This window comes from Bombina bombina, chromosome 4 (genome assembly GCF_027579735.1).
Source record: "Bombina bombina isolate aBomBom1 chromosome 4, aBomBom1.pri, whole genome shotgun sequence".
Lineage (NCBI taxonomy): Eukaryota > Metazoa > Chordata > Amphibia > Anura > Bombinatoridae > Bombina > Bombina bombina.
The window spans coordinates 252,143,810-252,166,056 of NC_069502.1; the positions used below are offsets into that span (position 1 = coordinate 252,143,810).

Here is a 22,247-nt window from a genome sequence, read left to right on the forward strand (position 1 = left end):
CGGCGTCATACGTGTCGCCGGAAGTTGCGTCATTTTTTACGTTCTTTTGCGCCAAAAGTGTCGGCGTTACGGATGTGGCGTCATTTTTGACGCCAAAAGCATTTAGGCGCCAAATAATGTGGGCGTCTTTTTTGGTGCGAAAAAATATGGGCGTCACTTTTGTCTCCACATTATTTAAGTCTCATTGATTTTTTGCTTCTGGTTGCTAGAAGCTTATTCACTGGCATTTTTTTCCCATTCCTGAAACTGTCATTTAAGGAATTTGATCAATTTTGCTTTATATGTTGTTTTTTCTATTACATATTGCAAGTTGTCCCACGTTGAAGCTGAGTCAGAAGATACTTCTGGAATATCCCTGCCTGGGGCTGGAGCTACCAAAGCTAAGTGTATCTGCTGTAAACTTATGGTATCTGTTCCTCCAGCTGTTGTTTGTTCTGTTTTGTCATGACAAACTGTTTATGCAGATAATATTTCCTTTAAGTACTGTTAAATTACCTGTTGCTGTTCTGTCAACATCTAATACTCAGAGTGTTCCTGATAACATAAGAGATTTTGTTTTTAAATCCATTAAGAAGGCTATGTCTGTTATTCCTCCTTCTAGTAAATGTAAAAGTCTTTTAAAACTTCTCATTTTTCAGATGAATTTTTCAATGAACATCATCATTCTGATTCTTATAATAGTTCTTCTGGTTCAGAGGATTCTGTCTCAGAGGTTGATGCTGATAAATCTTCATATTTATTTAAAATGAAATTTATTCGTTCTTTACTTAAAGAAGTCCTAATTGCATTAGAAATTGAGGATTCTGGTCCTCTTGATACTAAATCTAAACGTTTAGATAAGGTTTTTAAATCTCCTGTAGTTATTCCAGAAGTTTTTCCTGTCCCTAGTGCTATTTCTGAAGTAATTTCCAGGGAATGGAATAATTTGGGTAATTCATTTACTCCTTCTAAACGTTTTAAGCAATTATATCCTGTGCCATCTGACAGATTAGAGTTTTGGGACAAAATCCCTAAAGTTGATGGGGCTGTCTCTACTCTTGTTAAAGGGACAGTCTACACCAAAAATTTTCTTATTTAAAAAGATAGATAATCCCATTATTACCCATTCCCTGTATTTGCATAACCAACACAGTTATATTAATATACTTTTTACCTCTGTGATTACCTTGTATCTAAGCCTTTGCAGACAGCCTCCTTATCTAAGTGCCTTTGACAGACATGCAGTGTAGTCAATCAGTGAAGACTCCTAAATAACTTCACGGGAGTGAGCACAATGTTATCTATATCACACATGTGAACTAGCACTGTCTAACTGTGAAAAACTTTCAAAATGCTCTGAGCTAGGAGGCGGTTTTCAACTGTTTAGAAATCAGTTTAAGCCTAGCTAGGTTTAGCTTTTCAAAAATACCACCAAGGGAACAAAGCAAATTTGATGATAAAAGTAAATTGGAAAGTTGTTTAAAATGACATGCCCTATCTGAATCATGAAAGTTTAGTTTTGACTTTACTGTCCCTTTAAGCGTACTATTCCTACGGCAGATGGTACTTCCTTAAGGATCCTTTAGATAGGAAAATTGAATCCTTTCTAAGAAAAGCTTACTTGTGTTCAGGTAATCTTCTTAGACCTGCTATATCTTTAGCGGATGTTGCTGCAGCTTCATCTTTTGGTTAGAAGCTTTAGCGCAACAAGTAACAGATCATAATTCTCATAGCATTTTTATTCTTCAACATGCTAATATTTTTATTTGTAATGCCATCTTTGATATCATTAGAGTTGATGTCAGGTATATGTCTCTAGCTATTTTAGCTAGAAGAGCTTTATGGCTTAAGACTTGGAATGCTGTTATGTCTTCTAAGTCTACTCTGCTTTCCCTTTCTTTCCAGGGTAATGATCGTTTTCATTCCTTTTGTCACAACAAGGAACAAAAACCTGATCCTTCATCCTCAGGAGCGGTATCAGTTTGGAAACCATCTCCAGTCTGGAATAAATCCAAGCCTTTTAGAAAATCAAAGCCAGCTCCTAAGTCCACATGAAGGTGCGGCCCTCATTCCAGCTCAGCTGGTAGGGGGCAGATTACGTTTTTTCTAAGAAATTTGGATCAATTCCGTTCACAATCTTTGGATTCAGAACATTGTTTCAGAAGGGTACAGAATTGGCTTCAAGATAAGGCCTCCTGCAAAGAGATTTTTTCTTTCCCGTGTCCCAGTAAACCCAGCGAAGGCTCAAGCATTTCTGAAATGTGTTGCAGATCTAGAGTTGACTGGAGTAATTTTGCCAGTTCCAGTTCTGGAACAGGGACTGGGGTTTTATTCAAATCTCTTCATTGTACCAAAGAAGGAAAATTCCTTCAGACCAGTTCTGGATCTAAAAATATTGAATCGTTATGTAAGGATACCAACATTCAAAATGGTAACTGTAAGGACTATCCTGCCTTTTGTTCAACAAGGGCATTATATGTCTACTATAGATTTACAGGGTGCATATCTGCATATTCCGATTCATCCAGATCACTATCAGTTTCTGAGATTCTCTTTCCTAGATAAGCATTACCCGTTTGTGGCTCTGCCGTTTGGCCTAGCTACAGCTCCAATAATTTTTTACGAAGGTTCTCGGTGCCCTTCTGTCTGTAATCAGAGAACAGGGTATTGTGGTATTCCTTATTTGGACGATATCTTGGTACTTGCTCAGTCTTCATATTTAGCAGAATCTCATTCGAATCGACTTGTGTTGTTTCTTCAACATCATGGTTGGAGGATCAATTTACCAAAAAGTTCATTGATTCCTCAGACTTAGGTAACCTTTTTAGGTTTTCAGATAGATTCAGTATCCATGACTCTATCTTTGATAGACATGAGACATCTAAAGTTGATATCAGCTTGTCGAAACCTTCAGTCACAATCTTTCCCTTCGGTAGCCTTATGCATGGAAATTCTAGGTCTTATGACTGTGGCATCGGACGCAATCCCCTTTGCTCGTTTTCACATGCGGCCTCTTCAGCTCTGTATGCTGAACCAGTGGTGCAGGGATTACACAAAGATATCTCAATTAATATCTTTAAAACCGATTGTACGACACTCTCTGACGTGGTGGACAGATCACCATCGTTTAGTTCAGGGGGCTTCTTTTGTTCTTCCGACCTGGACTGTAATTTCAACAGATGCAAGTCTTACAGGTTGGGGAGCTGTGTGGGGGTCTCTGACAGCACAAGGGGTTTGGGAATCTCAGGAGGCGAGATTACCGATCAATATTTTGGAACTCCGTGCAATTTTCAGAGCTCTTCAGTCTTGGCCTCTTCTGAAGAGAGAATCGTTAATTTGTTTTCAGACAGACAATGTCACAACTGTGGCGTACATCAATCATCAAGGAGGGACTCACAGTCCTCTGGCTATGAAAGAAGTATCTCGAATTCTGGTTTGGGTAGAATCCAGCTCCAGACAATTGGGAAGCGGATTATCTCAGTCGCCAAACGTTGCATCCGGGCGAATGGTCTCTTCACCCAGAGGTATTTCTTCAGATTGTTCAAATGTGGGAACTTCCAGAAATAGATCTGATGGCTTCTCATCTAAACAAGAAACTTCCCAGGTATCTGTCCAGATTCCGGGATTCTCAGGCGGAGGCAGTGGATGCATTATCACTTCCTTGGAAGTATCATCCTGCCTATATCTTTCCACCTCTAGTTCTTCTTCCAAGAGTAATCTCCAAGATTCTGAAGGAATGCTCGTTTGTTCTGCTGGTAGCTCCAGCATGGCCTCACAGGTTTTGGTATGCGGATCTTGTCCGGATGGCCTCTTGCCAACCGTGGACTCTTCCGTTAAAACCAGACCTTCTGTCGCAAGGTCCTTTTTTCCATCAGGAGCTCAATTCCTTAAATTTAAAGGTATGGAGATTGAACGCTTGATTCTTGGTCAAAGAGGTTTCTCTGACTCTGTGATTAATACTATGTTACAGGCTCGTAAATCTGTATCTAGAGAGATATATTATAGAGTCTGGAAGACTTATATTTCTTGGTGTCTTTCTCATCATTTTTCCTGGCATTCTTTTAGAATTCCGAGAATTTTATCAGTTTCTTCAGGATGGTTTAGATAAAGGTTTGTCCGCAAGTTCCTTGAAAGGTCAAATCTCTGCTCTTTCTGTTCTTTTTTCACAGAAAGATTGCTAATCTTCCTGATATTCATTGTTTTGTACAAGCCTTGGTTCGTATTAAACCTGTCATTAAGTCAATTTCTCCTTCTTGGAGTTTGAATTTGGTTCTGGGGGCTCTTCCAGCTCCTCCGTTTGAACCTATGCATTCATTGGACATTAAATTACTTTCTTGGAAAGTTTTGTTCCTTTTGGCCATCTCTTCTGCCAGAAGAGTCTCTGAATTGTCTGCTCTTTCTTGTGAGTCTCCTTTTCTGATTTTTCATCAGGATAAGGCAGTGTTGCAAACTTCTTTTGAATTTTTACCTAAGGTTGTGAATTCCAACAACATTAGTAGAGAAATTGTAGTTCCTTCATTATGCCCTAATCCTAAGAATTCTAAGGAGAAATCATTGCATTCTTTGGATGTTGTTAGAGCTTTGAAATATTATGTTGAAGCTACTAAGACTTTCCGAAAGACTTCTAGTCTATTTGTCATCTTTTCCGGTTCTAGAAAAGGCCAGAGAGCTTCTGCCATTTCTTTGGCATCTTGGTTGACATCTTTAATTCATCATGCCTATGTTGAGTCGGGTATAACTCCGCCTCAGAGGATTACAGCTCATTCTACTAGGTCAGTTTCTACTTCCTGGGCGTTTAGGAATGAAGCTTCGGTTGATCAAATTTGCAAAGCAGCAACTTGGTCTTCTTTGCATACTTTTACTAAATTCTACCATTTTGATGTGTTTTCTTCTTCTGAAGCAGTTTTTGGTAGAAAAATACTTCAGGCAGCTGTTTCAGTTTGAATCTTCTGCTTATGTTTTCATTTAAACTTTATTTTGGGTGTGGATTATTTTCAGCAGGAATTGGCTGTCTTTATTTTATCCCTCCCTCTCTAGTGACTCTTGCGTGGAAAGATCCACATCTTGGGTAGTCATTATCCCATACGTCACTAGCTCATGGACTCTTGCTAATTGCATGAAAGAAAACATAATTTATGTAAGAACTTACCTGATAAATTCATTTCTTTCATATTAGCAAGAGTCCATGAGGCCCACCCTTTTTTGTGGTGGTTATGATTTTTTTGTATAAAGCACAATTATTCCAATTCCTTATTTCTCCGGTTAAGTGTAGTCAGTCCACGGGTCATCCATTACTTATGGGATATTAACTCCTCCCCAACAGGAAGTGCAAGAGGATCACCCAAGCAGAGCTGCTATATAGCTCCTCCCCTCTACGTCATACCCAGTCATTCTCTTGCACCCAACTAATAGATAGGATGTGTGAGAGGACTGTGGTTATTAAACTTAGTTTTTATTTCTTCAATCAAAAGTTCGTTATTTTAAACGGCACCGGAGTGTGTTGTTTTTTCTCAGGCAGCATTTGAAGAAGAATCTACCTGAGTTTTGTGTATGATCTTAGCGGACGTAACTAAGATCCATTTGCTGTTCTCGGCCATTCTGAGGAGTGAGGTAACTTCAGAACAGGGGACAGCGGGCAGGTTCACCTGCAAAGAGGTATGTTGCAGTATATTATTTTCTAAGGAATGGAATTGACTGAGAAAATACTGCTAATACCGATATAATGTAAGTACAGCCTTAAATGCAGTAGTAGCAACTGGTATCAGGCTGATATGTATGTATGTTTACACTTAAGTATTTCTGGGGAATGGCACTTCACTGGGAAAATACTGTATGCATATAACTTTTAGCCTAACCTGCAGTGTGAGCAACTAGCAGCAGGCTTTTTAATGACATTTCATAAATTAGATTTTAAACGTTTGCTGGCATGTTAAATCGTTTAATTATCTGTGGTACTTGGTGAAAAAAAATTTTGGGCATTATTTTCCACATGGCTGTCGTTTGTTTTGAATTAAAACAGTTTACTGAGCTCCCTCACTGTTGTATTGTGAGTGGGAGGGGCCTATTTTGGCGCTTTTACTACGCATTAGAAATTCAGTCACAGTCTGCCTTCTTCTTCCTGCATGATCCAGGACGTCTCTACAGAGCCCAGGGGTCTTCAAAACTAGTTTTGAGGGAGGTAATCACTCACAGCAGACCTGTGAGACTGTGCTTTGACTGTGATAAAAACGCTTATATTTTCAATTATTATCCGTTTTTCTGATATTAAGGGTTAATCATCCATTGCTAATGAGTGCAATCCTTTGCTAAATTTATGCATTTACTGTGAAAATTTGGTTTCTATAACTAACTTCATTGTTATTCAACTGTGACAGTTTTTGTGTGCTTCTTAAAGGCACAGTAACGTTTTTTATATTGCTTGCAAATTTATTTGAAAAGTATTTTCCAAGCTTGCTAGTCTAATTGCTAGTTTGTTTTAACATGTCTGACATAGAGGAATCTCTTTGTGCAATATGTTCAAAAGCCAATGTGGAGCCCAATAGAAATTTGTGTACTAATTGCATTGATGCTACAAAGGGCTAGACAGTCTAATTTTCGTGCCTTTCGTAACTTCAAGGCAGGAGCAGCATCAACTTCCTCCGCTACAAAACAGGAAGGAACTGTTGCTCGTTACAGACAGGGCTGGAAACCTAACCAGTCCTGGAACAAGGACAAGCAGGCCAGAAAACCTGCTGCCGCCCCTAAGACAGCATGAAGTGAGGGCCCCCGATCCGGCAACGGATCTAGTAGGGGGCAGACTTTCTCTCTTCGCCCAGGCTTGGGCAAGAGATGTCCAGGATCTCTGGGCGTTAGAGATCATATCCCAGGGATATCTTCTGGACTTCAAAGCTTCTCCTCCCAAAGGGAGATTTCATCTTTCAAGGTTGTCAACAAACCAGACAAAGAAAGAGGCGTTTCTACGCTGTGTTCAAGATCTTTTGTTAATGGGAGTGATCCACCCGGTTCCGCGGTCGGAACAAGGACAAGGGTTTTACTCAAATCTGTTTGTGGTTCCCAAGAAAGAGGGAACCTTCAGACCAATCTTGGATTTAAAGATCCTAAACAAATTCCTAAGAGTTCCATCCTTCAAAATGGAAACTATTCGGACAATCTTACCTATGATCCAAAAGGGTCAGTACATGACCACAGTGGATTTAAAGGATGCCTACCTTCACATACCGATTCACAAGGATCATTATCGGTACCTAAGGTTTGCCTTCCTAAACAGGCATTACCAGTTTGTAGCTCTTCCCTTCGGGTTAGCTACGGCTCCAAGAATCTTTACAAAGGTTCTGGGCTCTCTTCTGGCGGTACTAAGACCGCGAGGAATAGCGGTAGCTCCGTACCTAGACGACATTCTGATACAAGCGTCAAATTTCCAAACTGCCAAGTCTCATACAGAGTTAGTTCTGGCATTTCTAAGGTCGCATGGGTGGAAGGTGAACGTAGAAAAGAGTTCTCTATTGCCACTCACAAGAGTTCCCTTCTTGGGGACTCTTATAGATTCTGTAGAAATGAAAATTTACCTGACAGAGGACAGGTTAACAAAACTTCTAAATGCTTGCCGTGTCCTTCATTCCATTCAACACCCGTCAGTAGCTCAATGTATGGAGGTAATCGGCTTAATGGTAGCGGCAATGGACATAGTACCTTTTGCACGCCTGCATCTCAGACCGCTGCAATTGTGCATGCTAAGTCAGTGGAATGGGGATTACTCAGATTTGTCCCCTATGCTGAATCTGGATCAAGAGACCAGAGATTCTCTTCTATGGTGGCTTTCTCGGCCACATCTGTCCAGGGGGATGCCCTTCAGCAGGCCAGACTGGACAATTGTAACAACAGACGCCAGCCTACTAGGTTGGGGAGCAGTCTGGAATTCCCTAAAGGCTCAGGGATCATGGACTCAGGAGGAGAGTCTCCTTCCAATAAACATTCTGGAATTGAGAGCAGTTCTCAATGCTCTTCTGGCTTGGCCTCAGTTAGCAACTCTGAGGTTCATCAGGTTTCAGTCGGACAACATCACGACTGTGGCTTACATCAACCATCAGGGAGGGACAAGGAGTTCCCTAGCGATGATGGAAGTATCAAAGATAATTCGCTGGGCAGAGTCTCACTCTTGCCACCTGTCAGCGATCCACATCCCAGGAGTGGAGAACTGGGAGGCGGATTTCCTAAGTCGCCAGACTTTTCATCCGGGGGAGTGGGAACTTCATCCGGAGGTCTTTGCCCAAATACTTCGACGTTGGGGCAAACCAGATATGGATCTCATGGCGTCTCACCAGAACGCCAAGCTTCCTTGTTACGGGTCCAGGGACCCGGGAGCGGTCCTGATAGATGCTTTGACAGCACCTTGGACCTTCAAGATGGCTTATGTGTTTCCACCCTTCCCGATGCTTCCTCGATTGATTGCCAGGATCAAACAGGAGAAAGCATCGGTGATTCTAATAGCGCCTGCGTGGTCACGCAGGACCTGGTATGCAGATCTAGTGGACATGTCATCTTGTCCACCTTGGTCTCTGCCTCTGAGACAGGACCTTCTAATTCAGGGTCCTTTCAAGCATCAAAATCTAATTTCTCTGAAGCTGACTGCATGGAGATTGAACGCTTGATTTTATCAAAGCGTGGATTTTCGGAGTCAGTAATTGACACCTTAATACAGGCTAGGAAACCTGTTACCAGGAAAATTTACCATAAAATATGGCGTAAATATTTACACTGGTGCGAATCCAAGAGTTACTCATGGAGTAAGGTTAGGATTCCTAGGATATTGTCTTTTCTACAAGAAGGTTTGGAAAAGGGTTTATCTGCAAGTTCTTTAAAGGGACAGATCTCAGCTCTGTCCATCCTTTTACACAAACGTCTGTCAGAAGTTCCAGACGTTCAGGCTTTTTGTCAGGCTTTGGCCAGGATTAAGCCTGTGTTTAAGACTGTTGCTCCACCGTGGAGCTTAAACTTAGTTCTTAACGTTTTACAGGGTGTTCCGTTTGAACCCCTTCATTCCATTGATATCAAGCTGTTATCTTGGAAAGTTCTGTTTCTAATGGCTATTTCCTCGGCTCGTAGAGTCTCTGAGTTATCGGCTTTACATTGTGATTCTCCTTATCTGATTTTTCATTCAGACAAGGTAGTTCTGCGTACTAAACCTGGGTTCTTACCTAAGGTAGTCACTAACAAGAATATCAATCAAGAGATTGTTGTTCCATCATTGTGCCCTAACCCTTCTTCAAAGAAGGAACGACTTCTGCACAATCTAGACGTAGTCCGTGCCTTGAAATTTTATTTACAGGCAACTAAAGATTTTCGCCAAACATCTTCCCTGTTTGTAGTTTATTCTGGTCAGAGGAGAGGTCAAAAAGCATCTGCTACCTCTCTCTCTTTTTGGCTTCGTAGCATAATACGTTTAGCCTATGAGACTGCTGGACAGCAGCCTCCTGAAAGGATTACAGCTCATTCTACGAGAGCTGTGGCTTCCACGTGGGCCTTTAAGAATGAGGCCTCTGTTGAACAGATTTGCAAGGCTGCAACTTGGTCTTCTCTTCATACTTTTTCCAAATTTTACAAATTTGACACTTTTGCTTCTTCTGAGGCTGTTTTTGGGAGAAAGGTTCTTCAGGCAGTGGTTCCTTCTGTGTAAAGATCCTGCCTTTCCCTCCCGTCATCCGTGTACTTCTAGCTTTGGTATTGGTATCCCATAAGTAATGGATGACCCGTGGACTGACTACACTTAACAGGAGAAAACATAATTTATGCTTACCTGATAAATTCCTTTCTCCTGTAGTGTAGTCAGTCCACGGCCCGCCCTGTTTTTTATGGCAGGTCTAAAATTTAAATTAAACTCCAGTCACCACTGCACCCTATAGTTTCTCCTTTCTCGTTTGGTTTCGGTCGAATGACTGGGTATGACGTACAGGGGAGGAGCTATATAGCAGCTCTGCTTGGGTGATCCTCTTGCACTTCCTGTTGGGGAGGAGTTAATATCCCATAAGTAATGGATGACCCGTGGACTGACTACACTACAGGAGAAAGGAATTTATCAGGTAAGCATAAATTATGTTTTTTTATGCTTTCGCACTTTTTTCTTATCACCCCACTTCTTGGCTATTCGTTAAACTGATTTGTGGGTGTGATGAGGGGTGTATTTATAGGCATTTTGATGTTTGGGAAACTTTGCCCCTCCTGGTAGGAATGTATATCCCATACGTCACTAGCTCATGGACTCTTGCTAATATGAAAGAAATGAATTTATCAGGTAAGTTCTTACATAAATTATGTTTTCTTAACAAAGAGGACCACAGAGAAGCTTTTATAACCATTTGTTATAAGACTGCAGTAGATGTGTGTAAATAATTTTAGTGAGAAACTCAAAAATGTATGAAAAAGTTAATACGTTTTTTTTTTTAATATGATCCCATCTGGTGGCGAAACAGTGGCGTGAAATATACCAAAATGGGCCTAAATCAATACCTAGGGTTGTATACTAAAAATTATTTGGTACTTTGGCCATTTTTCTCTAAAAATTACGATCATTAAAGCAGTTAGTAGTAATTATCACACAAAAACAAAAAAGGTTATTTATTCAATGGTGGTAGTATTGATCTGGGGACAAAACCATAGAAAATCTTATTTAAAGGAATAGTCTACTTCAGAATTGTAATTATTTAAAAAGATAGATAATCCCTTTATTATCTATTCCCCAGTTTTGCATAACCAACAAGGTTATATTAATATACTTTTTACCTCTATGATTACCTTGTATCTAAGCCTCTGCAGACTGCCTCCTTATTTCAGTTTTTTTGACAGATTTGCATTTTAGCCAATCAGTGCCCTATTATAAGTAAATCCACAGGCATGAGCACAATGTTATCTATATGGTACACATTAACTAACGCCCTCTAGCTGTGAAAATAAGAGACGCCTTCTAGGGGTTTGAAATTAGCATATGAGCCTTCCTAGGTTTAGCTTTAAACTAAGAACAAAGCAAATTTGATGATAAAAGTGAATTAGAAAGTTGCATTAAATTGAATGCCCTATCTGAATCAACGTTTATTTTTGACTAGACTGTCCCTTTAAAATTGACTACATACATTTATTTTCCTTATACCAAATTAAGAAGTGTAATTTAGGCTGCTAGGTGAACTGTTGTGTTTAGTTATAAAGACATGAAGCACTACAAATACTTATCACACTTATAGTACACACCTATTGCTGGGAAGTTTCTCCTATAAGTAAACCAGAGCCTGGATGTAATATCATTTAGAAGCTGGTCCTTCTCTGTAAGACAAGACATTCAATAAGTTTGCAGCAAGCAGATGAGTAATGCACTAGAAAGATTGCTTTCTATGTGTACCACCAAGTAATACCACTAATTTACACTAAAGCAATGCACAAATATGCTCACGTGCACTTATTCAGGTGTATACACATATGGCTAAACTTGCTGATGTAACAAACAGTTTCTAAAGGAATCATTGGTGTTTAGCTTCTGTTATACTTTAGAATGTGGTTTTGGACTATTATTTTGAAATGGGACACGTGTTATATGCAGGGGGAAGAGGCACTAAAATCAGAATTAAATGGAAAGAATAAGCCTTAAAAGGGACATTAAAGCCAAATAAGTTCTGCACTGAAAAAAAATAAATGTTTTAAAATAATATGCAGTCACTTTGTTAGCACAATTTTCAAGGCTTTCCAAATCAAATGCAGTTTGTGGATACACACTGAAAAGCCCAGCAGGATCCATGTTGCTGGTTTCCTTTGTTGTGGTTAATTAGAGAGATGTAAATGAGCTTGTACTCCGAACTAACCAAATAATGTATAGGCTCAGGTCAATGTCATCATATTTAACTCGTTCAGTGCGGACAATAACACGTAGGTCTCATCTACACTGTGCTCAGAATGTGGATGACTGACATATCCCTCTTCCAAGTTGAAGCTGGGGAAGAAGGCCGAGGCCAAGTCCTGGAAATATGGTTATACAATCACAATTTTTGGTGTTTTGCAGTTATTCTCAGTTAAAGCAATTTAGGGACATATATATAGCAGATTTGGCCTTGAGAAGTCAGCAGGGTGCTTTTTATGTTCTGAGAAGTAGAAATTGCTCAATTTTCAGTGCTAAATTACATGAAAAGGGAGCAAAATAAATAATGAAAGATATTGCAAAGCTGTTTCATTATACATAACTAAACATTTTATTAAAAAATATCAAGATGTTTAATGTCCCTTTAAACAATTTATGTGAAGATCAAAAATTAAATGTAATGTCCCTTTAAGTGAATGGCTGAAGTCCCAGAAAACAGGACAACATAGTCCAAACTGCCAATAACAAGATGCAGGAGCAGGAGGATAGCTTGTGACAAAAGGAAGTAGCAGAGGTTGTGATCAAGCATCAGAGCTGGAGAAATCATGGATTGCAGTGAAATGTGCTGTGCTGTATGAAACACCGGAGAGTGAAAGCTGGAGAAAGCCGAAGAACCAAAGCAAAGAGGTTTTGACAAATAAAATGTCAAGAAACAAAAAAAGGGTGTGTGAAGGGCCCTGCGAGTACAAATAAGCAAAGGATTGGCACAAAGATAAGAGTAAGGCCGCGCAAAGATAAGAGTAAGGCCGCGCAAAAAAGGTAAGAGTAAGGCCGCGCAAAAAAGGTAAGAGTAAGGCCGCGCAAAAAAGGTAAGAGTAAGGCCGCGCAAAAAAGGTAAGAGTAAGGCCGCGCAAAAAAGGTAAGAGTAAGGCTGCGCAAAAAAGGTAAGAGTAAGGCTGCGCAAAAAAGGTAAGAGTAAGGCTGCGCAAAAAAGGTAAGAGTAAGGCCGTGCAAAGATAAGAGTAAGGCCGCAGAAAGGTAAGAGTAAGGCCGCAGAAAGGTAAGAGTAAGGCCGCAGAAAGGTAAGAGTAAGGCCGCAGAAAGGTAAGAGTAAGGCCGCAGAAAGGTAAGAGTAAGGCCGCGCAAAAAAGGTAAGAGTAAGGCCGCGCAAAAAAGGTAAGAGTAAGGCCGCGCAAAAAAGGTAAGAGTAAGGCCGCGCAAAAAAGGTAAGAGTAAGGCTGCGCAAAAAAGGTAAGAGTAAGGCTGCGCAAAAAAGGTAAGAGTAAGGCCGTGCAAAGATAAGAGTAAGGCCGCAGAAAGGTAAGAGTAAGGCCGCAGAAAGGTAAGAGTAAGGCCGCAGAAAGGTAAGAGTAAGGCCGCAGAAAGGTAAGAGTAAGGCCGCAGAAAGGTAAGAGTAAGGCCGCAGAAAGGTAAGAGTAAGGCCGCGCAAAAAAGGTAAGAGTAAGGCCGCGCAAAAAAGGTAAGAGTAAGGCCGCGCAAAAAAGGTAAGAGTAAGGCTGCAGAAAGGAGAGCATTTGAGACAAAATATACAAATAAAAACACATGATGGTCAGGGTACCAATACCTGTCAGAGCACAGTATTTCTGCCCAAGTATCCAAACAGGCTCTGCAGTTTCAGGGAAATCGGGAATGTCAGCAAAACGCAAAGTGTCATAGGTGAGAGTTGCTGTAAAAAAAACAAGAACAATAGCATAAATGTTACTGTATAAAAGAAAACTTCACAGAACTAACCAAAAAAGACAGGAATTCACCATAAGCCGGCGCTATTCAAGTTTGTTTTAATGTGAAATACATTAAAAAGGAAGATTCAAGTTTTAGGTATTCCAAAGTATCCCTTCTGCCAAAATTAAACACAAATATATTAAATTATGAAATCCTATTAATCCTAAGAAACAAAAAGGAACTTTATAGTGAAACAAAATGCATTCTCTAATTGTTTTAAAGGGGTATGAGTCAGCTAGAAATTTTAAAAAGGGATAGTAAACATGTTGTAATTACGTAATTTCTGTTGTGTTGCTATAGAATATCAGATAAGTCTTTTCAAGATACAAAGACTTACCCCAACCCTAGTGAGCTCACTGAGCTGCACGTAAAAAACATATTACAATGAAGAGCACAAAGCAAAAGAAAGAAACAAAAATATTACATAAGAGAGTTAATACTAGCAGCATAAAAAAAAAAAAAAAAAAAAAAAAAAAAGGAGGACAGAGGGAATACAAAAACACTTGTTATCTGCACCACAGCACAACAGGCTCAACGCTGAACCTCAGTGCTGTGGTAGAAGGCCCTCTTGCGACACCCTCAAAAGTCTGTCTGATAGCAAATCACATTGTAGCCTGAATCCAGCCTAGCACTACGGCATTAGCACTGGCATGAGCAGACAACAGAAAAAGGTCCTCCAAGAAGCATATTATTATTATTTATTTATTTATAAAGCGCCAATAGATTCCGCAGCGCTGCCCATTGATACAAAGATAAAAGTACAACGGAGAAACAATACAATAAAAGATAAAATTTTACAGACAAATACAGGCAGGGGGAATTGAGGGCCCTATTCCCGTGGGAACTTACAATCTAGATCGGTAGGAGGATGGGAAACAGGAGGTGGGGACTGCAAAAGTGAGAAAGATATTAGTAAGGAGATAGATGAGGGAAACTGTTAGGTAAGTGAAATAAATTACTTACTGAGTCGGGTGAGAAGCTTCCCTGAACAAAAAGCTCTTTAGGAAACGTTTAAAGGAGGACAGGTTAGGGGAAAGTCTGAAAGCTTGAGGAAGTGTGTTTCAGAGGGTTGGTGCCACATGAGAGAAGTGTAGTCTGTAGTCTAGCATGGGAGGAGGTGATGGTAGAGGACGCAAGGAGCAGGTCATTGTTGGATCTTAGGGGGTGGGCTGGAGTATATTTGTTGATGAATGAGGACAGGTAGGGTGAGGCAGCATTGGTGAGGGCTTTGTAGGTCAGGGTGAGAATTTTGAATTTAATTCTGCTGTGAATGGGGAGCCAGTGAAGGGACTCACAGAGAAGTGCAGCAAAAACAGAGCGTTGGGAGAGGTGGATTAGCTTGGCAGATGCTATTAGGATGGATTGAAGGGGAGAGAGGGAGGCCAGTTAGTAGGTTATTACAGTAATCAAGTCAGGAAATTACCAGGGAGTGGATTAGTTGTTTAGTAGTTTCAGCGCTCAGAAACGGACACATTTTAGAGAAATTGGATGTGGGGAATGAAGGACAGATTTGAGTCAAGTGTGAATCCAAGGCAGCGGACTTGGGGTGATGGGGAGATAGTGGTGCCGCCAACAGTGATAGAAAAATTAGAAACTGGAGTGGAGTTAGAGGGGGGGGGGGGGATTGGAAGTAGTTCGGTCTTGGACATGTTTATTTTTAGGTGGTGAGAGGCCATCCAAGAGGAAATGCCAGATAAGCAGAAGCTGATGTGAGAATTGACAGGAGAGAGTGCAGGGTGGATAGGTAGATCTGGGTATCATCAGCATAGAGGTGATAGTTGAAGCCATAGCTGTTGATGAGTCTACCCATTAAAGAAGTGTAAACAGAGAAGAGTAGAGGACCCATAACAGAGCCTTGAGGTACTCCAACAGACAGAGGCAATAGAGAGGAGTCACCAGCAAAAGAGATGGAGAAGGATCTGTTAGAGAGATAAGAAAGAATCCAGGAGAGGGCAGTGTCACAAAGCCCAAGAGAGCTGAGAGCCCGTAGGAGGAGGGGGATGGGCAACAGTGTCAAAAGGCAACAGAGAGGTCAAGTAAGATGAGTATAGAGTAGTAACCATTGTTTTTAGCAGAAAGGAGATTGTTAGTAACCTTGGTGAGGGCAGTCTCAGTTGAGAGTTGGGGACGGAAGTCAGATTGAAGGGAGTCGAGTAATGAGTTGGAGGACAGAAAGTGGGTTAGGCGATAGAAAACTAGTTTTTCAAGGATTTTTGAAGCTAGCAGGAGCAGTGATATGGGGCGGTAGTTTGCAGGAGAGTTAGGGCCAAGGGAGGATTTTTTGAGGATGGAGGTGACCTTTGCATGTTTAAGAAGGCAAGGAATGAACAGGTAGAAAGGGATAGGTTGAATATGTGAGTAAGAGCTGGAGTGAGGGTGGGAGACAGAGAAGGTATTAGATGTGAAGGAATAGGGTCAAGTGGGCAGGTAGTGAGGTGTGAGGAAGACAATAGGGAACCCACTTCACTCTCAGTGGTTGGGAGGAGGGTGCAGAGAGTGGCAGAGGGGGTGACTGGGAGCGAAGTTGGGAGATTGCAGGTAAATACCGTACAAAGCATCAGAGGGAAGGTGAACCCAACTAATACATCACTAGTGTAAACGCACGTTTTACCCCCAGTACTATATCCACATCTGAGTCATGCAATTAGCACTGCTGATTGGATCAGCTGTGTTTCCACTTAGGTCCAGCAGTGCGTTGCATGTTTAAACCTTTGAGGGGTTAAATAATCTTAAAGTTACATGCTCTGTGCTCATTTTGCAAGAAAACAAGTAAGTTGTTTGCTATAATTTAACACAATCTGCTTCTTTTTACTTTTAACTTTTTTTTACTAAAGGGGAACAGTTTCATATCCCTTTAAATGTTATTGTGCAAACTATGCAAAGTAATATTTTAATAATATTATTAGAATTATACCAATATTGCACCATCCCTGCAATTTTTCAAATGGTAATAGCTCAGTGTAAACTCATCTGCCTAGCTACACCGAAATCACAAAAAAAGTGCGCCTTGTCTTGTTCTATATCACATTTAAATGCACATGTTAAGTGATAATCAATCATGTTTTTATTTTTATGACATATGGCACTGTACAATGAAACAAAACAAAAAACGTGTTATGTTTTGCACTTAAATGGAAAAAATCTTATAAATTTTTTTATAATAAAAAAAAGTACATCACAAAAAAGTATTAGCACTTTTTGAAAGATAACAAGCAACAAGTGGTGAATAAAAACGAGAGCAGCTTAAGACATTCATTCTAACATTTTTCTTTCATGATTTAGATAGAGCATTCAAATGTTAAAGAACTTTCCGATTTACCTGTATTATTAAATTTCCTTAATTGTCTTGGCATCCTTTGTTGAACGAGCAGCAATGCACTACTGGGATCTAGCTGAACACATCAGGTGAGCCAATTACAAAAGGGATATATGAGCAGTCACTAATCAGCAAACTAGCTCCCAGTAGTGCATTACTGCTCTAAGTCTACAAATGTTTTTCAACCAAGGCTGCCAAAAGAACAAAGCACATGATATAATAGAAATAAATTGGAAAGTGTTTTATATATTCTACTTTATCTGGATCAGGAAAGAATTTTTAGGTTGTATGTCCCTTTAACCATGTAAACTCAAATGTAAACAGTTGGAGACATTGTAATATGACAAATAACATTCTAAAAGTTACATTTTTAGAACAACAGAGCATGACAATAGCAGTAAATACATAGATTTGCATAATCAAGAAATGCATGATAACAAGACAATGATATAGCATTTAGTCTGAAGTTCAAAGTTCTGTCTATTTCCACTCCTGTATCATGTGACAGCCATCAGCTAATCACAAATGCATATATACGTATATTCTGTGAATTCTTGCCCATGCTTAGTAGGTAAAGTAGTGTAAATATAAAAAGACTCTACACATGTTATTAATGGAAGTAAATTGGAAAGTGGTTTAAAATTGCATGTTCTATCTGAATCATGAAAGTTTAATTTTGACTCGAGTGTCCCTTTAAGGGAAATGTAAATGCCTATACTTAGTGATGGTAAACGATGCTAAGACTACTTTACAAAAATCAATACCTGTGTGTATATATAGGCAAACCGCATATTTATTTTTTTGAAAAAATAATGTATAAAAGAAAAAAATTCACATTTAATGACCTGTCACTCAAATATCATTCCTTCGCCTTCTGTAATGTATCCTGCTTCAGTGATGTGACGTGCAGAGTGGGTTGTACTGTCCTGCACGTCATTATAGGGTGTAGTTAACTGAATTGATTGACAGGCCTCATAGGAGATTTTCACTCAGTGCGCCCACACGATAACACAATTGTAGTATACAGTGTTTACTTTTAAGCCACTTTGTGCCGCCCCCGACCGCTAATGTGCATGTGTGAAAATAACACGAACGTGCATAATAAATATTATTGGACACTTCCATCGCATGTAAAAGAAAATTTTGCGTTTATCGCTCTATGTACATACATAGAGTTTAGGATGTCAGTTGACACGCAATTTGATTGGATATAAGCTGTAAAAAAATAAATAAATAAATAAATAATAATAATTAAAAAAAAAAAAAAAAAAAAAAAAAAAAAAAAATGTACTGCCTAGTAGGGCCGGAGGGCGAATGGTGCTTAGAACATCCTACAGAGCAATATTGTAAGTAATAGAAGGTACAAAATAAAGTAAAAAAAAATGTGACTAATGTTTATTTATCATCTGCTTTTAGTTGGCACTTACTTGTTCAGCATGGTTTACCATCACTTTAAGAAATAGTACTTACTGTATTGTAACTATGTATGTCATGTAACCAGGAATGAAGGGCAGAAATGTTGTGACATAAAAACAACCAGGTGAAGTGCTGATAATTATGTTAGGATTAATATATTTCTCTGTAGAACAATTCATGTAGAATATGCAAGAAAACAATAGAAGTATACAGAACAGCAGTAAATAAGAGAGTTAAAGTCAACACAGTAGATTTGCATAATCAACAAATGCAAGATAACAAGACAATGCAATAGCACTTAGTCTGAACTTCAAATGAGTAGTAGATTTGTTTTCTGACAATTTTAAGTTATGTCTTTTTCCACTCCCCCTGTACCATGTGACAGTCATCAGCCAATCACAAATGCATACATGTGACAGCCATCAGCCATTTACAAATACATACACAATTATTCTTGCACATGCTCAGTAGGAGCTGGTGACTCAAAAATTTTAAATATAAAAAGACTGCACATTTAGTTAATGGAAGTAAATTGTAAAGTTGTTTAAAATAGCATGCTCTATCTGAATAACGAAAGTTTAATTTTGATTGAGTGTCCCTTTAAAGTCAAAACTAAACTTGTTCAGATAGAGTATTTAATTTGAAAAAAAAACCTGTCCAATATACTCCTGTTATTAACATGCACACTTTTTTTTTTATACGCTCACTCTCTGAGGCTCCAGCTGCTACTAAGCAAGTGCAAAAGTACACAGTATATATGTATATACATTTTGTGATTGGCTAATACCTGCTACATGGTACAGGGGAGGGAAAATTATATTAACTGAAATTCAAAGCAAGTGCTATTATATTGTATTTTTATTCTGTGTTTGTCAATTATTCTATTCTACTTTATGTAGTGGTCTTTTAATGTATGATATCAAATTGTCTGTTCTTTTTTTATCCTTTGTTGAAAAGTATATTTCGGTAGCCTTTATAAGCAGCACTGCACTACTGGGAGCTGAAGCTGGTAATATGACTGCTATTTATGAAAGATGGTCACCGGTTAATCCTTTGATTGTTAGCGATTTTTATGACTATAACCAACATAAAGTATATGCATTTGATAAATTTCAAAAAAAGTTTCCAGTAATTCAGAGAAACCATATCTTTTATTTCTTACAAATTAAGAGTTACATTCTTGGTCTTCATAGAATTTCTCCCCATATATGGGAGGATCATCCTCTTATTAATGCTAAATTATCAGAGAAAAGGCTATTGTCAAATATCTACAGATTTCTTCTATCTTTAGAAGAAAAGGATGTGTCACAAGAGCTAGCTGAACGGTGGGGCAGAATAACTGATTCAACGGACTTAGAAAATTCACTCATGAACAGTCTTAAACTTACTCAAAGACTTTTTTCGGCTTCTTACTATAGAGAATCACAATTTAGATTAATTCAGGGAGACTATTTAACCCCTCGTAGGGTGGCTAAATGGAATAAAGAAGTGACTAATGTTTGTCCCAAATGTTCTTTTCAAGATCCTAATTTGGGCCATTTGTTATGGGATTGTCCTAAGCTCAAACAATTTTGGGCGAAGTTAGAGTATTATCTTTCTTTAATAGGGAAATCGAGGATCTATATAGAAATGGACTCTATCCTCTTTCTGGTTAGCCATAACTCTTGGGGAAAATTAGTAAACTTCATACGTATGGTAATAATAATAGTGAGGACACTTATTTTAAATATTGGATAACTTCTAAAACCCCCTCTACGAGGGAAGTGAAAAATCTTTTGCTTGACTCAATGATAAAGGCAGCCTTTGAGTCTAAACTGAGTGGGGGAAGAGGAAACTTTTTTCTTAAGAACTGGAGAGAGTTTGCTTGCTGTCAAAGCGAGGGTACGATACTCTATATAGAGCAAATTATTCATCTAAAGATAACCTGAGAAGTGCAGGAGATGGTAGAAGAGGGGTGAGAGGGGAGGGGGGAGCGGAGTGTGTGAGAGTTAAGGGAGGGGAGTTTTTTTTTTTGTTTTGTGTTTTTTTTTTTTTTGTTTTATATGGATATTCAGCATCTGTGAAATAGATGGGGGAGGATAGAGTGACAGGGACAAGGAAAATGAACAATTTGGGAACCGGTAACTGGTTTGATTTAAATTTGTTGCTATTGTTGCTATTTTGGGGAAATTTATTCTACGTAATTTGTTTTATGTGTTGAGTATTGTATGCCTTTTTCTTTTCTTTTGATGTATTTTTTTTTTTTATATATATTGTTTGTCTCTTCTTTTTTGGATATAAATAAAAGGATAAAAAAAAATATACATACACACTTATTCTTGCACATGCTCAGTAGGAGCTGGTGACTCAAAATTTTTAAATATAAAAAGACTGTGCACATTTAGTTAATGGAAGTAAATTGTAAAGTTGTTTAAAATAGCATGCTCTATCTGAATAATGAAAGTTTAATTTTGATTGAGTGTCCCTTTAAAGTCAAAACTAAACTTGTTCAGATAGAGTATGTAATTTGAAAAAAAACCTGTCCAATATACTCCTGTTATTAACATGCACACTTTTTTTTTTATATGCTCACTCTCTGAGGCTCCAGCTGCTACTAAGCAAGTGCAAAAGTACACAGTATATATGTATATACATTTTGTGATTAGCTAATACCTGCCACATGGTACAGGGGAGGGAAAATTATATTAACTGAAATTCAAAGCAAGTGCTATTATATTGTATTTTTATTCTGTGTTTGTCAATTATTCTATTCTACTTTATGTAGTGGTCTTTTAATGTATGATATCAAATTGTCTTTGTTCTTTTTTTATCATTTGTTGAAAAGTATATTTCGGTAGCCTTTATAAGCAGCACTGCACTACTGGGAGCTAGCTGGTGATTGGTGGACACACACATATGCCCCTTGTCATTGGCTCTGGATATGTGTTCAGCTAGCTCCCAGTAGTTCATTGTTGCTCTGTAGCTGACTTGTATCCGTTTATCCTTTTTTAAGAGTTTAAATACATAGTTATATGCAATACTAAGAAGCACTAACAATGAGTATTTTATTGATACACTTATATCAGTTTAAGGTTGAGGTAACATCTGTAGTAAAACAAAGTCACTAAGAATGCAAGAATGACTTGACATGTATCATTATACTACAAATATTTTAGTTTGGCTCGGTTTATTTTTCCATGTCGTGCATTGTATTTAAACTGAAAGACGTATATTTATATAAAAGATACGTTATCTCGCATGTACTGTAGCGAATACATGTATACATTAGGTGCAGTGTCTCACTGTTGCTGTATAATGCAGCATGGACAATGGCCTGCCAGACATAACAGTGAATCCTTAGGAATACAGTCATGCGGTATACACAGACATACATACATTTATGTAAATAAGATTGAACAGATGATAAAAGCAGAGGAGCTTGCTATCTAAAGCTACACTCACCTGCGTCCATCATTCCTTATCAATTATTCTCCTATGAGGCAATCGCAACCTATCCTGTCTCAACGCTCCCACAACAACGTAGCCAGAACCCTCCAATCACAATCAGGCTTACTAAGAAGTACATGAGATACTGTGAAATCGCGGAAACGTTGTGGACAGATTGAAGATTCCATGTTGTTGTACGGATAAGGCTGTTTTACACACGTTACTCTTTATAAAAGAATGCCTACTGCAATTAATAACTATACAAATTTGAGAGATCGTTGTCTGAAGTTTCTGTTCAATTCCTACTGAAATTGTGTAAAAAGTTACGTACATTCCATAGTTTTTGATTTTCCGTACGTACGGATAATATCCGGGTGGAAGAGTGCAACCATTTTGTTGTACGGCGATTCGGAGGGGCAGGCAATGGTGATCTGCTGTGCAGCGCCCAACTGCACCAACAGGCAGGGAAAGGGGACTAGAGGAGCCGTGTCATTCCACAGGTACCGGGGAGGCGGGTACTTCTGAAATATT

The 22,247-nt window shown here is 38.9% G+C and overlaps 2 protein-coding genes across 5 annotated transcripts in view; one reads left to right on the forward strand and one right to left on the reverse strand.

Annotated features, from left to right (window-relative positions):
• Window positions 1-22,177, reverse strand: part of ATG4B (autophagy related 4B cysteine peptidase) — a 100,088-nt gene extending 77,911 nt beyond the window's left edge. Inside the window, exons 1-3 of one of the 4 annotated variants that reach the window (XM_053709888.1) lie at window positions 22,048-22,177; window positions 13,401-13,502; window positions 11,218-11,289 (exon numbers count right to left, since the gene is read on the reverse strand). In XM_053709888.1, the coding sequence (XP_053565863.1) occupies window positions 11,218-11,289; window positions 13,401-13,502; window positions 22,048-22,108 (235 nt within the window). In that variant the 5' untranslated portion in view covers window positions 22,109-22,177. Of the gene's footprint in view, window positions 1-11,217; window positions 11,290-13,400; window positions 13,503-17,719; window positions 17,868-18,043; window positions 18,062-21,731; window positions 21,935-22,047 lie in introns of those variants that run through there. The other 3 variants (XM_053709889.1, XM_053709892.1, XM_053709891.1) reach the window with 3 other exon arrangements.
• Window positions 22,129-22,247, forward strand: part of THAP4 (THAP domain containing 4) — an 85,084-nt gene continuing 84,965 nt past the window's right edge. Inside the window, exon 1 of the mRNA XM_053709886.1 lies at window positions 22,129-22,216. Within this exon, the coding sequence (XP_053565861.1) occupies window positions 22,140-22,216 (77 nt within the window). The 5' untranslated portion in view covers window positions 22,129-22,139. The remainder of the gene's footprint in view (window positions 22,217-22,247) is intronic.